Source organism: Mus pahari, chromosome 2 (genome assembly GCF_900095145.1).
Source record: "Mus pahari chromosome 2, PAHARI_EIJ_v1.1, whole genome shotgun sequence".
Classification (NCBI taxonomy): Eukaryota; Metazoa; Chordata; class Mammalia; order Rodentia; family Muridae; genus Mus; species Mus pahari.
In genome coordinates this window covers 51,055,951-51,073,336 of record NC_034591.1, presented here as the reverse complement: position 1 = coordinate 51,073,336, position 17,386 = coordinate 51,055,951, and the positions used below count along the sequence as shown (strand labels likewise).

Genomic DNA, 17,386 nt, shown 5'->3' with positions numbered 1-17,386 from the left:
ACACACACACACACACACACACACACACAGAGAGAGAGAGAGAGAGAGAGAGAGAGAGAGAGAGAGAGAGAGAGAGAGAGAGAGAGCCAACATGCACTGAATTCTAGAAGTATGGGGCATAGCATCTGTAAAGGGCTGCATTGCAGCTACAGTCTTGTGTTCCAGGCCAGCAAGCTCACTGTGCAGATGGACCAGGGCTTCAGTCCAGCTGAGAGGAGCACTTTCTGTTGGCCTCATTCTGGAAGTTCCATGCTAAGTAAATTGGGGGTCCTGTCAGTACTGGAGATTGGAAACCACAATTCTGACCTTGCAGTTTTTACTGTAAAAGTACCTTACTTCCTAAGTCTAGATATTTGCTGTCATTTTTAACTATGTGTGATCTAATAATGGGGCCAATCTGAAATCATGTGAGTTTAAAATGTCCCAAACTCTATCCACAAAGTTAGTACTGATTGTTTTTGAGTTTGTGTAGAAGTTGATTCGCTGAATGCAAAGGCAGGATTAATCGGAGAGCATTCAAAATAAAAATTTCAACCTCAGTTTTGAAAAAGTATTGCTTGGTTTGAGAAGCAAGCCTTTTGTTGGCACTACGGTCGAGGAGAACAGCGCTAAAAAAAAAAAAAACCACACACACACACACACACACACACACACACCCCGGCGTATTCACAGGGAACACCCTCTGTCTTTCCCATACGCGGCGTGGAATACCACGCCAGAACGATTATGCAGAAACTTCCTAGTGAAAACAACCCGGTAGCTCTTCTCAAACTTGAGGCCCGCTGCAAGGACCCCCCAACCCCGCTCTTCCTAAGCGGTTTCACGATGAGCCTGCGCGCAGCCCACCTGAGAGGTTCATAAGGTCCACCGTCCTTGGGGTCCGGGAACAATCTCTCCACTTAGGCTCACCTGACAGAAAGACTCCGGATTAGCAGCCCAGGAGTCATGTGTGACAAATTTTCGCCATCTCCCTTCGGTGTCAGCCTCCCCTCCCCCTTCAGCTTTGTATTCCGGGATGAGAGTGCCACCTCTGCAGGGGACTCCACTGAGTCTGCAGCCCGCAAAGCCTCCCCCCAACCCCCAAACGGGGGTGAATAGGATGCGAACTTCTTTGTCCTTTCACAGAGTAAACTCCGGTTTATGAGATTCTCCAATTCCGTTCTCCCACCTCAGGTCTATGCGTTTCTCACGAGCGAAAGCTGCTTCTTTCTTTAAGGCTGTTGAAGGTTCTGGCCCTACGCTAAGTGCGTCTATCAAGCAAGTGTCTCAGCAGCTGTTGGAAGTGTTGTTAGCCCTGTTCTTCGTATGAAAAGAATCGAAGCACGCAGAGTGAGTTAGCCCAACCAACTAGGATTTGAGCTCAAGTTGGATTTGATGCCGAGGCCCTTAAATCTCTATTGGTGCTTTTTATTCAGCAATATTATTTCTTATGGCTCAATTACAGTATTACGGGCACTGTGCAAAGTATTTTTCCAGATTAGTCTCAGAAGCAAGGCTGCTATTTACCAACTAAGGGATCTTAAACAACTTTTTAAACCTTTTTTTTTTTTACTCTATTTTCCTGTCTGCAGAACGAGGCTTAAAAATGTGACTGCAGTAAAGAGCAAGCGAATTAATACGTGCAGAGCACTTAGAACACAGACGCGCACGAATTAAGCGCGGAAAATTTTGCCTTAAAAGAGTCGCATCCATTTGTACATCGGTGGGAGAGGTTTAAGAAAAACTCCGTCCAGATAGTACGGGACTCATCCCGGAGGACAGACTTGGGGACTGCACGAGATCCAGGCACCTGCTGGGTAGGGGACCTGCTTCCCTGGCTCTGCCTCAGGAAGGTGCTGAGGTCTGGGGGCCTGAAAGGGTCGGTTCTTAGAGGAACTTCCAGGCTGGGGCGGGGGGAGGTCTGTGCCTGCGTGTAAGGGCGGCAGCATTATGGAGGATCCTGGCTGATCCCCTGCAAAAGCAATGTGTAGGACATCAGCGGCAGGGAATGACTGTCTGACAGGGTCCCTGGCGCGCGCACAGGCAAGTATACACAGCGTGAGCACAGATTCACAGGCACACACACACGCACGCACGCACGTGCGCGTACACACACACACACACACACACACACACACACACACACACACACGTACTGCCCGGGACCGCCAGCCCCTGCTCCCCCGCCCGCCGCGCTCCAGGGCGGAGTTTCCTCCTCTGCTTATTGTTCACAGCCCAGCGCCCGCCCAGCCGCCGCCCCGCCCGACCCCGCTGCCGCTGTGGGCGAGCTCCTGGGGGAGGGGGCGGAGGCCAGCGCGGACGGGACGGGGCGGGAGTCATCGCAGCAACGTGCGCGGGGCCGCAGCGGCGCAGTCACCGCCCGGGCCGCAGCCACCTTCGCTCCTCGCAGCTGGCTCCGCGTCCCAGCCCAGCTCTGCGGCAGGCAGGAGGAGCGGCCGGATCGCGACTCCGGAGTTCGCGGCCGTCGCCAGGCCTCCCCGAGCGGCGCCGACGCTCCCGCCGTCCGGACGCGCGACCCTGCGCCAGCGCCGCAGCCACCTGCTTCGAGTCCCCGGGCGAACACAACCATGCGCCCCACTACGGCGCTCTTCGCGCTGCTGCTGCAGCTGGTGCTGCTACTGTCGCCTCCATCTCTCTCCCAGCAGGATGGTGAGTGGACAGCCGCGGCTCTGCCGGGACCCTTGGTCATTCCCCTCCGCCCCAAGCCTGGTGGGGCTCCTGGGAAGCCGGCTGCACCGCGTGGTCGGACCGCTTGCAGCCTCTCCCGCGTGGCGGCACACAGAGTCCTGACCTTGGCACCGTCCACGCCCCCTCCAAATTGGAAAACCCCGCAGGTGCGGGGCCAGATCGTGAATTTATCTCTAGTCTTCACTGGTGTAGAGTGAGCCGGAGCTTGTGAGATTGTAAAGGAGGAATTTGGTGGGTTCGCTGGAGATACGGGGGAAACTTTGGGTTGTGGGGAGGCCCCAGATTCCCGCGTGACCCCCAGAATGCGATTTCTTTTTCTCGTGTTTGGGGCTACTAGGGGACCGTTTTGCGAGGTCGTTGAAACTAAGCAAATCCACGGGCAGGGAGCACAAGAGGGAGCCCCTGAAGCTGACCGCAAACCCCCAAATGCCCACGAGTGTAGCGTGCTTCTTGTCCAAGCGCTTTTCTTAAGCCTGTCCCGGCCAGGGTGGAATAAGCGCTCCTTCCAGGGTCCCAGAGTCTGGTTCAGTGGGGTCCTTGGCTTCATGTTTCCAAAGGACCGGATTCTTTCTTAGAACATGGCCAGGATGGTGGGCCTTTCCCACCCCTTTGTGTAAACAAGAAACTTCTTTCACAAATGAGGTTTGAAGTTGTGTCTCAGTAATACCTCAGGCACCCATCTCCCATCAGACCCAGCTTGGAGACGGTCCCACTACCTTCTTTCTGAAGGTGGAATGTTACTTTCTGTTTGAGAGGTCAGGCAGCGACTGCAAACATAACCAGAGCAGGTGTCCCAAAGTCCCTGCCAAACAGCTGAGAGACTCGGCCCAGGAGAGAGAGGCAGGTTTCATAAACGGAGTAGCCTAACCCGGAGGGAGGCTTTCCAGAGTCAGAAGTACAGTGGTGACCGCCCAGGAGGGGAAGGGACTCTGCTGATGTGGGAGTTAGTGTTGGGGGAACAGGATTCTGCAGAACAATGAGAGATGGCAGGGTGGCGGGGGCTGGTCCTCAGGGAATGGGGGGTTTAAGCCTCCCGGAGGGTGGCCTGGGACTCCAACGCGGCCTGAAAGGGAAGAATACTCCCATTGGGGGAAGGGCCTGTGCTCCTTGAGGAGGGCTGCAGTTCGAGGAAGACGGGAAGAGCTTGGAGGGCCACAGTCTACAGCTGGCTCAATCAGAATGACGGTCGAGTCTGTGGAGTACCCTGGCAACTTCATGGTGCGTCTTCACATGCAGTCTTTTGGAGGGGGAGCCCCTAGTACCATTCAAAAGCCAGATGGGCTCGTTAGTCCACAGTGGTTCCGATCTTATAGAAGCCAAGCTTGGAGAAGATACAGGCTAAAGGGAGATTCCTGGAAGTGAACTGCTCCCAACCTGGGCCCCGGACATCAAGACTGGGCTTCATGTCTGGCACCTGAGAACCGCCCAGGAACCATGCCTGCTGAGGGGCCCTGTCCAGACTCCACCTCAGGGACATTTCATAGTCAGAGATCAATATGCTCGAACAAACGTGTCCAGAAACTTGGCCGTGCTCCAAACAGCAAGTCTCTTAGCACCACTGAGCCCTGGATACTGAAACCCTGAAATGTCATTTTCACAATATGTGGCCATATAGAGACGTTCTTTGACAGTGTTTGGTGGTGAGGAGGAACGGTTACATTGATGACGAGAACAGCAAATTGATTATGATGATGGTGGTGAATTGCATCCAGGTCAAAAAAAAGGTTTAGGGGGCAAACCTGGGATTGGGATGTGGTGGTTTTACACCCTCCTTAGCCTGTCATCAGCCATATCCCCAACCCCCAGGGCCACCTCAGCTGTGAGATGCAAAACCGTAGGCTTACAGTGCAAGTCTCTGTAACAAAGGAATTATCCCCACAGGTCTCCTGCTTCCCTCCTAAGCTGGTGGCTTGAGCTCACCCTGGAGGTAAACAACCTTTATCCTGGGATCCTTCCTGGGCTTTTCCTTTGCCACAGGGCAAGTCAGACCTTTGCACTCCACTTTCCTATCTGTAAAGTAGAATGGAGGAACAGAAGGGGACCTCTGTTTCCACTGTTGTAGATGTTTTGGCTTTTGAAAAAAAACTGATTTAGGCCTCTCTGGATGATAGCCTTTTGATGGATAAATCCCGGGCAGGAGAAAGGTGGGTTGACATGGTGGAAACTCTCTAAGTGGGCCCCACACTTGTATGCCTGTGGATGAGACTGTGTACTTTTCAAGCCTAAGCTTCCTACTGAAGTGATCCCAAACCTGCCTCATAGGTTGTCTTTCATCTGATGAACAACGGTATGGGTAACAGATTTAACATTGTAGCCAACGCGCAGGGATGTCAGCAGCAGCGTGGTACTTACTTGAATCGAATGGGGGGTGTATTGGGCGCTTGATGGGCTTGAGACGTCGTGAATGTCGGGATTCTGCTGCTGTTAGCGAGTGGTGGTAGACTTGAGACTTGCTTCCTAGGGGCAAGGGAAGGCTGTCTTAATGAACACATGGTGGGCGGTGAAGAGCTTCCTGGAGTGTTTTCTTATGGAGATTTTAAAATAAAAGAGGATCTGCAGGGGGTGGGAGAGCTGTTCCTAGGGTCACTAAGATGTTGGGGAGAATCAGGCTGGGGGATGGGAGCCACTGGGGGAGGGGTTGAGGTGGGCTCTGTGAGGTATTCTATAGGGGAGGGAGCCAGCCGCTGGCCTGGAGGGAAGGTTCCACGAGTAGGGATGGCGCAGGGGTTTTCCGTCGGGATTCACTCTGAGGTATGCATCAACAGAGGTAGACTGACTGCGAGCAGCAAGCTTCAGGTGGGGGTGTGGCCTCCCAGGGAGGGACCGAGACCAGCAGTTTAAAGTCCTCAGGAGGTCATGCTGAGAAGTGTGGAATGTTAGACTCAGGTGAAGAGAGCCTAAGAGTCTGCCTCTTCCTGGGGCCTCTCCATCCACACGGAGGAGACTACCTTTGGAAGCTGAGGGGGAAGGGACCATGGGGTTAAAGTCCCCTGGGGAGGAGGCTGCTGAATGGGTTATCTCTTGAGCCTGAGTTCCACAGCCTGCTGTGCCTCTCCACACGTAGATCCCTTAGAGAACCAGGATCTTGTGCCGAGCACGTGATCCTTGGATGTAGACCTGAAATGGAATCCCGGCAGCTTGTCTATCCCTGCAGCATCCATGTCTACCTAGTGGACTCCCTTTCCAGTCGTGTACTGGGAACCAGGCTCTGCTCCAGCCAGTGCTGCTCTGCTTACCCGCCTGAGCTGGGCTGGAGACCCAGCCGACCTAGGGTTGGGGAGGACTTTCAGGTCTGGGCTCTGTTCTAATTTGTGCCCAGCGTGTCTGAGGCCGGGTGAGGAAGGAGTTCAGTGGGTATGGTTTCCTGTCACAGCCTGTTCCCAGAAACATTATGGGACGAGTCTTTCTGTCATGTATCTCATCCACTTGTGAGGCCGTGAAAGATCCAAGGAAGCGTCAGATGTGGGATCATGACTCCCAGGGCCACAGAAGACTGTGTTCAAAGCTGGATGTGGTAGAACATATCATAGCCTTAATCCTAGGATTCAGAAGTGAGGGAATCTCTGAGTCCCAGGCTAGCTACATAGTGGGACCATGTCTCCAGAAAAGAAAAAAGAAAAGAAAAAAAAATGCTTTCAAGAAAATAATCTACTCAAAAGATACATTATGGGATGGGGACAGGCTTGAACTCTCACTTCAGCTCCTAGCCCTGAATAAACCCAGCACAGTGGCACAAATCTATAATCCAAGCACTTGGGAGGCTGATGCAGGGCCATCATGAAGTTGAAAGTCATTGGTTTCCTAGGGAACCGGAGGTCAGCCTGAGATCCATGAGACCCTATCTCAAAAAGCACAACATTGTAAGGAGCTTCGCATGTGCAGTAATGCTTGAGTTCCTTTAAGTAGCAGCCCACTGCTTACTCAAAGTGGAATCCGGGAACTGGGGATGGAGTTCAAGGACCACAGAGAGTGAGCCGCACACCTGTAATCCTGGTATTGGGGTGGGTAAGTCCTAAGTCAGCCTAGGCTACAGGAGACCCGTCTCAAAGTGACAGATATTAATAACGGAATCCAATTGCCCACGGGTAGTTTCTATACTATCTCTGCGTAACTGTCCAAGGGCTGAGAGCCATCTGGGACTCACCTGCTAGAACTCATTTATTTTTTTCAGATGAGGGGTGTAGACCAAGGAGGTGGGATATTGTCTCTTTGTGGGTGTTCCCAAGGGCTTGGCAAGAGACACCTGTGTACTGGTGTGTGGCTGTAGAACTGAATTCAGCCTTTTTGGTGCCATTTCTCTTCTGGGGCCTGGAGGGATTTTTAGTGAAGGTTGACAAATGTACCTTTAACCAAGTCTGTCCCTTCCTGCCTACCGTTAAGGTAACTTAAGCTTGGTGTTATCCGGCCAATCAATGCCAGACAGAACCTCTCTAAGTATAGTCACAAGGCGGGTGGCCTGAGTTGTGATTGTGTGTGCCCGTGTCCCCAACGAGCCCGAGAGCTCCTGTGGTATCCACAGCGTTCAGCCAGTAGTGGCAATGAACAGGTGGTCAAAGAAAAGCCCATGGGGGTGATGGGGAGTGGCCTCATTGATGACATTCTAACCCTTATCTCCCCGAATCTGAGACACAGGCCCACCAATATAGACACCGTGTTGGCCTCTGGGCCACCAGTTCTTCCTTTCCTTCTTCTGTCCCTTCCCTCTCAGCACATACCACCACCACCCTCTCTCTTCCTTTGTACCCTCACCCCCTCAGGTCAGCCACCTCGCACTTCCCTAGGGCCAGGGTGCAGGGTGGCACCCCGTCCGCCAATTGTCATAGCCGGAAAGCTACATGCCTCAACCCAAGGGAAGAGAATTGTGAGGACTGGCTGATCTAGGCTTGCGTTCAGCCCCACGTTGGGGTGCTGGAGGGCCCCCCTCAAGAACCAGGCCCCTGAGGGTTTTGGGATAACCAGGGGCCAATGACTAAGTGAGTTCAAACCTTGAAATTGTCTGACTGGTCAGGGCAATACTGTGACAGGGCCCAGGCATTCTGTGATCTCTAAGTACATAGCCAACGTCCGAGGCTTCTGCCATGAAGCTCAAACCCACAGAACTTAGCCTGAGCTCCAAGGCTCTTTCGACTCTGACTAACTGGATGCCCCTGCTGCTCTCATGGGGAGAGCATCCTCATGAGTGTCACAGAGGCTGAAGCTGGAGGGGCACAGGCTTGCCACTGGGTAGCTTCTATTTCTGTCCATTCCAGAGAAAGGCAAGTTGAGGCACTGGTGCAGAGCCTTAAGAGTCGGTCGATCACCTAACCACGTCGTTCCTCAAACTCAGGCTCAGGCTCCCACTTCTTACTTCAAAACTTCTTTTATTTATTTATTTTTAGACAGTTTCACAGAACTCCAGCTGGCCTGGGACTCTCCTGTGTAAGCCTGATTGTCTTATGTTCCTGCCTCCACCTCTAGGTGTGTATCACTGTGACCAACAGTTTACACAGTGCTGGAGATCGAATGCACAGGCTTCATGCATGCTAGATTAGCATTCTTCCAAACGACCTACACACTGCCCAAGTGTCACCTTCTCGAGAGAGCTTTCCGGGACATATAACCCACCTCCCATTTCCTTGCCTTTGATGTTCTCTCCTGTGGCATGCTCTCCCCACCCCGCCCCCCCCCTCCTGCTAGGTCAGCATTTTTCAACCTTTCACAGGGGTTTCATATCAGATATCCTGCATATCAGATATTTACAATTCACAACAGTAGCAAAATTGTACTTATGAAGTTGCAACAAAAATAATGTTATGGAGAGAGGTCACCACAGCATGAGGAACTGTATTAAGGGGTATTAAGAAACACTGGGCTACACTGTATCATAAGGGCAGAGATTTTTGTTAGTACTGTAGCCACAGCCTCTAGAAAAGTCCCTGGTCCATAGTAGATGCTCAGTAAAAACTTGCTGAGGGAGGGAGTCTTGTGTACCAGCTCTGTCCCCTCCACTCCTGACCTGAGTCCAGAACGGTGGAGGTGGCAGGCAGGAGTTGGCCAGGGAGCTTTGAGAAATAGACAAGTGCGCGTGAACTGGAACAGGGAGACTCCCGGGAGACTCCCAGGAAGAGAGCCACAGAAGTTGAGCAGCTTCCAGTCTCCTGTGTGGCTGTGCGATCCTTACTCTAAAAAGTGGAGACCGCATCTAAGACAAGTCATGTTGCTCTCATATTGGAATTTCAGAGTACTGCAGTGTTGGTTCTGCCCTCATTAGCTCACAGCCCTTCGGTCCATGATAGGATTCTGCCTGGCAGGAAAAAAAGGGAGGAAGTAAGAACACGGCTGTAGCTCCTCCTGTGAGGGTGTCTACCCAAAACTATGCGTAACTTTTCCAAGAGCATTTTGCTGAACTGAACGTAATCACACACTGATATCTAACAGCAAGAGAATCAGGAAGGGGTGCTTTCCTTCAGAAAGAGTAACTTTTATTTGACCCAAAATAGTTACATTATAAAGAAGCAGAGATGGCTACAGGGGTAGGTGCCTGGCAAGTTTCACTGGGGTGCTTGTTTGTGGCCGCCTCAGGCTGCTTGTGGCTTTAGTCAGCCCTCCTTTCCCTGACCCCTCAGGGTCCAACTGTGCAGAAGGGAAAAAGAATTCATTGGTTTCTCCGTGGCCTTAGGCATGGTTACCTCTGACCTCAGTGCAGTCTGAAGTTTGGAGAATCTAGGTGTGGGGTATTGAGGAAGAAGTACCTTTTAAGGCAGAGAAACCAGTTCCCCCATCCAGGGGCCTCTGCCCTCAGCTAGGCCGGTGAAATTTCCCATGAGCTGCAGGGCAGGCCTAGGGGAGTTGCCCCTCAGTCACATATATACCCACAGCACACATGTACACCCACAGCACAGATGCACAGCCCTAGTGGGAGTTACGGAGGGCCCGGGAAGCTGAAGTATCAGGAACGAAGACCTTCTGGGTCCTACCCTTGGCATTATTTTTCCCTCTGCATTCACAGTCACATCAGAGCCAGGGGATCCTGGATGCCACTTGATCCCACCCCAACAACTGAGAAATTGGCTCTGACTGTGACAGATGGCCAGAGTCGCTTTTCTTTGCCATCTAGAAACCCTGTGGTCCGATACTGCTATTTATCCTTGCCTTGAAACATGAATAGCCCTGGGCTGCCAACTCTACCTCCTGCCTCGACTCTTCTAGCTTTTGGACAGATAGGGTAAGGGGTTCATCTGACCCACTGTGAGAAGGAGGGAGGCTTCCATGACGCTATGGTCAGGTACTTGTGTCCTCCACTGTAACCCAGGGGTTGGCAGCATTCCAGACTGTCCTAAGCAGGCCACTAACTTTAAGACACTTCCCCTGAAGGCATTCACAGCAGGTTAGAGTATCAATACGGCATGTTCCTAGGTCCCCCTCCTTGGGTGTATCCACACATGAAGTCAAATCATCAGATGAGTCGAAGTAAACTGAAAAGGTCCCCAGGAACTGCCCCACTGGTGCCTTATTTGCAGATAAGAAAACTGAGGTCAGCAGAAGACTTCACACTGTCTGTCCGTCCAGATGGAATAGCCTCTACCACAAGCCAGCCTTCCTTTCTCCCTGTTCCACGGTGCAATCGTGAGCTCCCATGATCCATCTCTCCTTATTCCCCCTGCCAACCATGCCTCTCTGCCACATATCCCAGAGCAGCACACTTGAGCAGCCATAGCTATAGTTACAGAGGGAGAGCTGTGACTGGCATGTCGTTGTGATTGTCCTAAGGTATCCTGGATTCCATCACTGTGGATGCTCTGTGGGCACACAAGACAGAACTCTCAGGTTTTCCCAGAGCTTGAGAGGATAAACTCAGAAAATGTTCTGCCTCAAGTGCCTACCTCCACCCCACCCTAGGAAGCCCAGCCCTCTGAAGCCACAAAGCCAGAACCAGGGTGGCCTCACAATGAGAAGCAAGAGTGGGGTGCTCCTAGTTGGACTCCGACCCAACCAGACAGGGGACACACTGCACTTTGTCTGCACTCAGGCTGGGGTGGGGACTGAACCTGCTTAAGCAAGGGGGTACTCCTTGTCATTGCCTCAATTGGCGGAGTGACATAGGGGACAGCTGCAACTAGGACAGCTAATGCCAGCCAGTGGCTCCTCATGGCTACCGTTTGGCTTAGCCTGCACCCTGCTGCCAGCTCTACAGCATGTCCCCTTGCTCCAGAATGTCTCCTCCCCTCTGACACTGAGATACCCTGGAGGTGTTACAGGAATTGGGGCAAGAGGCAAGGGGGGGTGGAGTGGAGCTGAGAGCAACCAGAAAACCACTGGCCAGCAGGGAACTCAAAAGATCAAACACCCGAAGCAAGGGTCCCCAAACCCAGTTTTTGTTTGTTTCTTTCCTTTATGGTTTTTTGTTTGGTTTTTTTTTTTTTTTTTTTTTGACAAGGTCTCATGCAGATTCTGATATTTTCAAACTCCATGTAGTTAAGGATGACTTTGAACTTCTGCTCCTCCTGTCTCCGCCTCCCCAGTGCTGGGATTACAGGTATATACCCTCTCAGCCAGGTTGATGTGCTGCTGGGCTTATGTGGTACTGAGGATCAAACCTAGGGCTATGTGCTCGGCAGGCTCTCTACCAACTGAACTGCATCCCCGACCCCACCTCTACTTTTAAAGTCCCAGTCTGCTAAGGAACAAGCCTGGCTAACACCCACAGAGTGTCCCAAGGCTTAACTCAACTTGTTTCCATGTACCTGGCTCAAGCACCTTCAGAAGCCTGGTTTCCCACATGATTTCCTAGAAACCCTCTGGAAGAGGTCTCTGGGGTTTCATTTTCTCTTTTGCCAGCCACCCTTACGTCCAAGTGTTTTCACTGATGACTTTGCAGTGTGGCCCAGGTCTTTACAGACTGTCTGACTCTTAGACTGAAGACATGTCACCCATGGAGATGCTGCCTATCCCGAAATGTCCCAAGGAAGCCTGAGTACTTCAGAAAATACATGTTCTTCCCTTCCTCTTACTGTGTGTGTGTGTGTGTGTGTTGAGACAGGGTCTCACTGTACATATAATCCAGCAGTATCTATGTTCTCTTAAAAAGAGAAACAGATATTTTCTATTTAATACTACAATATGAGACTGTGTTGAGAACCAGCGACAGCAATGCATGCCTTTAGTCCGGGCACTCAGAGGCAAAGGCGGGTGGATCTGAATTCAAGGGCAGCCTGGTCTACACAGCAAGTTCCAGGACAGCCCAAGGCTACAAAGAGAAACCCTGTCTCAAAAAAACCAAGGGGGAGGGAGGTGAGTGATGAAGGGAGGGAGGGAGGAGGATTGATTGATTGGAACTGAGCCTCAATGAAGGGGAAGAGTGAGTGGCATTTCTCCATCTTTGCACCATGGTTTCCCTTTTAATCACAGGACATGTATTTAACCCACTGGCCAAGCATTCGCTGAGAGCCAGCCTATTCAATCTTTTTTTTTTTTTTTTTTNTTTTNTTTATTTACATTTCAAATGCTATCCCAAAAGTTTCCTATACCCCTCCCCCCACCTCTGCTCCCCTACCCACCCACTCCCAATACTTGGCCCAGGTCTTGCCCTGTGCTGGGTCATATAAAGTTTACAGCCTATTCAATCTTGAGGGGATACTAGTTCTCTTTCCAAACAGTTTGGTAAGCAGCTTGCTTCATGCACTGTGAAAGTACAAACACAGTCCCCTATGATGCTTGCCCTGACTTACCATTTGGGTAAACTGAGACATGCACTCAGCAGGAGGGCTGCAACATTGTAAATCTCCCTTCCTAGCCTCTACCTGCCCCAGGCCATCTCCAGAGTAGGAAAATATAGAGCCGGAAGCCCACAGGCCACCACACCATGCTTAGATGGCAGCTTAGATGCTTAGATGGCTTCCTGGTAGGAGAGAGGCCATGAGAGCCCAGACCACAACCTTGAGAGCTCCCAGGTTCACCACACCTGTGGCTCCAGGAAAACCCGAATTGACAGTAACACCTAAGGATGAGAAGAGCACCCACTGCCCAGGCTGGGGTGAGAAACATTTGGGTGGAAACCAGGAAGGTGGGATCTAGAATCCAGAGCACCTACTAAGCCAAGTTCCTCTGAACATTCTCATCTGGGGCTGTAACAAACCCTCAAACGGTGGCCCTACGTAACTTGGCTATGATATAGTCACCTTGGCCTTGAAAGACAAAGCTTGACCTTATGAAGTTCCCATGGGTGGGAGACACTAGGAGTTAGGTCTATTTAATTACCTCCCACAACAGGTTAGGAATGTCCCTGAGAAAAGGTACTTATGCTTTGCCATACACCACTTCTGTGACTGTTTGACCAGCACTGTTGGGGAATGGGTTCATTACACTGACTGGAAAACAAGGCCAAGGAGTAAATCCAAGGACATGGGCTAGCATGCAGAGAGGCAAAGCAGAAGCTAAATCTCAAGCCTGTAACTCCAAAGTCTGGGACATTGTATCAGGATGTCTCCATTTACTTTTCTCTGACAGTGAAACATTTTTCTCAAAGGAACTCCCAAGCAGAACAGACAAATGCAGTTATGCTCAATGGGTAGACACAAACCCAGATGAAAACGATTAAGAAAACTAAGAGTTTTCTTTCAGGTATTCCCCACCCCCACCCCAAGCTCTTGGTAGCCCCAGAGCCCCTCTACCAGGCTTGTAAGTCATTGACCTCAGCTGTTTTTCACCTCCCAAGACAAAGACCCTAGGGGGCGCTCTCCTCATCTTTTGCCATTTTGTCAATGTTTTCCTGAAGCCACAGGTGTGCCTACCTAGGTGCAGTTTGGTGCTGGACTCCTAAGAGGATGCTGCCGTCTGCCAATACATGTATCCACAGAAACATGAGGGGAAGTAGTGTGTGTGTGTTTGGTGTGTGTGTGTGTGTGTGTGTGTGGTGTGCTGTATGTGTCTGAGTGTGTGTACTCTACTCATGCACATGCTTACAGAGAGATTCCGATCCTATCCCGAGGCCGGTGCAGAAACCCAGGTTTCTGGGGGTTTTGGAAAGGGATGGAAACTTCCCTACCCACCTCAAGGCAGACTTCAAAAGCCAGCTCGGGCGATGTAAGACAGCCTGGCCCTTGCCATGACTTGGGAAACTTCAGAAGGAAGGTTCAAGGCAGCTCCCGATTCTTCCTAGGAAAGGTAAGACTGTAAAGCAACCCCCGTCCTGTGTATGCGTCTGTGAGCCTTTACTGTGGTCATGTCCTCTGTGTGATGTCGTTAAACCTCGACACCCTTAGGGGAATGAGCATGTGCTGGAAATCTGGTTTCCAGCAGCTGCCTGGATTCTAGGCTCACATCCTGGGCTGAACTTGTAGAAAGAAACCATCCTAGACTAGCTCAGGCTCTCCAGTGAGTTGAGATGTGGCTTTTAAAGGAGCCAGCCCCGAGTGGCTTAGTTATAGCCATTCACTTGATTTGCTCACACCCCGCCCACTCTCAAAGAAGATCTGACTCTGTGCGCTCTGGTGGGTGGTCGCACTCTCCCCTCCTGGGTCCAGCTGGGGTGTCTGGCGATGGAATGTTCGCTTTCTTATATTTTGCTTCAGGATGCATCAGTTGGGATGCTGACGAAGCCACACCTTAGCAAAATGGTTTCCCCCACACACCACTCTGCCCCAAGCACAGGGGTGGGAAAGGTGTAACAGGGAGAATTATTCTTCAGCCAGAAGCTCATGGGTATCTTTCCTGGAAGAGGGACGTCTGCAGCACAGAACACACAAAGCTGGGAAATCTGGAAAGCGACACTTGAGGTCACTTGTGGTCATGACCCCTGGCTTCCACCTGATGAAAGGCAGTCATTCCCAGGGAAATTCACAGGCTCCATTTCACAGACGGAACTTTCAATCTGGTTCCCAGAGGCAACTGTTCCACAGCTGGGGATGCAGGACTTCCCTCTGGCTTCATGCCTTTGTTTGTGTCAGGCCAAGAGTGGAGGCTGGTCCCTGGCAGAGGATTCCAGGGGCCACTTCAAAACTGTACGCATCTGGCTATGTTCACGGGACGGGGAGGCGGCGTGGGAATGATACCGCACCCCCTCAGAAAAATATTTACCGAGGTTGTTTTTGAGCGAACTGCGAAGGGAAGCGTGGAGTGCCAAATGCTCATGCGCTTTGCTTCTGGAAGCGTGAATGTGTCCAGGGTTGAGTACTGGGCGCTCTCCTGGGAGGAGCCAGCATCACGGTGAGCCAATGCCACAGAGCCCTGCACCACAGTCTAAGAACTGAGTGTTGCTGCAGGAGAGCGTCGTCCTCTGGTCCCTCTGGGTTGCCTGGGTTCCAGTCCGGCTTCCTCACTTGACTGAGAGGCCAGTGTCACCTAGCCACCCAAGTCTGTAGTCTGCTTCTTCTCGTTGATACAAGGGAAACAAAGTCATAAAGCAATGGCGTGGCTGGTATAGAAAGGCTGTGTCTGGCCAATGTGAGAAAGCTTTAGTAAATAAACCTTGGTGGTTAAGTTTAAGAGGTCGGCTTGATGTTTTGTTTTTCTCTGAGACAAGTTTTGTGTTGGTTTTGTTGTTGTTGTTGTTGTTTTGTTTTTCCTGCATAGCCCTGGCTGTCCTAGAACTTGTTCTGTAGACCAGGTTGGTCTTGAACTCAGAGATCTGCCTACCTCTGCCTCCTGAGTGCTGGGACTAAAGGTGTGTGCCACTACTGGCTGACAAGAGGTAGACAGGCTTTATACTAGGGGGATGAATAGAAAATTGTACTGAGAGAGAGAGAGAGAGAGAGAGAGAGAGAGAGAGAGAGAGAGAGAGAGAGAGAGAGAGAGAGAGAATACAGCCACACCTCTGCCTTGGTGTCTCTTTTGTCGCAGGTATATCAAGACACACACATTGTCTGGACCAGGCACTGGGTCCACAGTACAGTGCTGGATCCTGGCTTCCTGTCTGGCCCCTCTTGCCTCCTGTCTCTGTGGATTTGAGAGTCTTTTCTTGCTTTCCTCAAGGTGTGTACTTGTTCTTCTCTCTCTCTCTCTCTCTCTCTCTCTCTCTCTCTCTCTCTCTCTCTCTCTCATGTTCATTTTGACCCCAAGATTGTCAGACAGGAAATCCAGGCTCTGGGAGACCCCTGCCCACGTAAATCTCAGGCCTTCCCCTGCTTTCTCTGTGGCGCCCATTGACACTGTGCTGTGACAGGGGGAAGGGCTCCTTTGGGAAACACTTTTCCAGGTGCTGTCTTCTGTTGTGGCTTTGTCCAGCAGCAACCTGCATTGGCAGTGGCGGAGGGGGGCGGACAAGGCAACTGGGCCTCACCTCTGTCCCTGCCCACCACTGGGCACCTTGCCCAGACCGACTGACTGGGATTCACATGGCCAGTAGCTGCCAAGGGATTAGGAGGCCCTGTGAGGGTGCTGTTGAAGGACGCTAATGGCTCGAGCTCATTCCTCCTCAGGAAGAACCCCGCCCCTTCCCTTCTCCAGGTAGCTGGGCAGGCTGGCATCCTTAGATGAAGCTTCCAGCAAAGACAGAGCAGCTGTGACTGGCAGGGAAGCAGAGGTGGAGGGGGGCAGAGGGGGTCGCTGTGGGCAGCTTCACAGGTAGCAGTAGGGCAGAGCTGGGCACAGGATGACATTCCAGGCTCTCTTCTTACCCTCCTCTCTTAGTCACAGAATGTTCCTAAGATTCCTGCTGAGGGCTCAAGGGTAGAGCTGAGTGAGATCTGGGCCTTGGCCTCCCTGGAGAAGCACCAAGTGGGTGGGACACGGCTCATGCTGGGCCTCTCTGAGTATTATCAGAAGAGATGGGAGCCATCACTGAGCTGTGACCCTAGCTAGCTAGCTGGGCCCCTTATCCTCCATGCCTTATGTGGAGACAGGGTCGCTCAGCTTCCGAGTCAGCCTTAGAACAGGCTGCTGGCTCCAGAGAGCTCTTCTCTTGTCCTCACCACCGAGTGACAGCCAGAGAGAGGGCGGTGTGCAGAGCCTAGTGGAGTGGCCATGTAGAGAAGAACTGACTCGGGCTGCGGCTGGGAGTACATGGGAATGGGAGCCCCTGGTTCCGTTCTTCTATCCAGATCTCAGTAACGGGCCCAGCCGGCTCTATCGCCGGGCTGTCTGATGTGCACACAGATGTTCATGGGACACAGCCTAAGTGTGCATGGCACTGCTGTTCACAGTGGCCTTAAGTAAGCTGGAAATGATGGAACCAGTCGGCAGCAGTAGGATTGTCCCAAGCCAGGCCCGCTCACCTGTCCTTAATCCAACTAAAAGTGGAAGGCAGAGAAAGACTTTATTGTGGCCACACTGGAAGGGGTGGGCAAAGACGTTCAGCGGACTCCCAAGTCCGTCGTTGGGGTTCTGAAGTGAAGGGGCAAAGACGTACACATCTACGTGGTGCTGGTCCCCACTGACCCACCACTGGGCTTCAGTCATCCTGCAAGATGCTGACAAGTCTCCTTGGGAGACAAGTTTTCCCCCTGCCTGGTGCCTTACCCTTCTGCCAGCCTGCGCTCCCTGGGGAAATTCCCATTTCTCCATTGTTTGAATAGTTGGATGGATTGAGAGACAAGTATGTCTTTAGACTAGCTTAATTTCTGTCAGACCCAGTACAGGACGCATGCAAATGAGGAGTGCGTGAACTGCACAGTGAAACACTGTAAGGGAAGTTAACAATCACAAACCAGTGGTAGTGGTGGTGGTGGTGGAGGTGATGGTGGTGGTAGTAAATTCAAAAAGGCACCATGGGGCTATAGATTCA

At 51.8% G+C, this 17,386-nt stretch overlaps 1 protein-coding gene across 1 annotated transcript in view; it reads left to right on the top strand.

The window, feature by feature from the left end:
• The first annotated feature begins 2,291 nt into the window (after positions 1–2,291).
• Podxl (podocalyxin like) overlaps positions 2,292–17,386 on the top strand; it is a 41,358-nt gene continuing 26,263 nt past the window's right edge. The window contains exon 1 of the mRNA XM_029534856.1: positions 2,292–2,649. Within this exon, the coding sequence (XP_029390716.1) occupies positions 2,568–2,649 (82 nt within the window). The 5' untranslated portion in view covers positions 2,292–2,567. The remainder of the gene's footprint in view (positions 2,650–17,386) is intronic.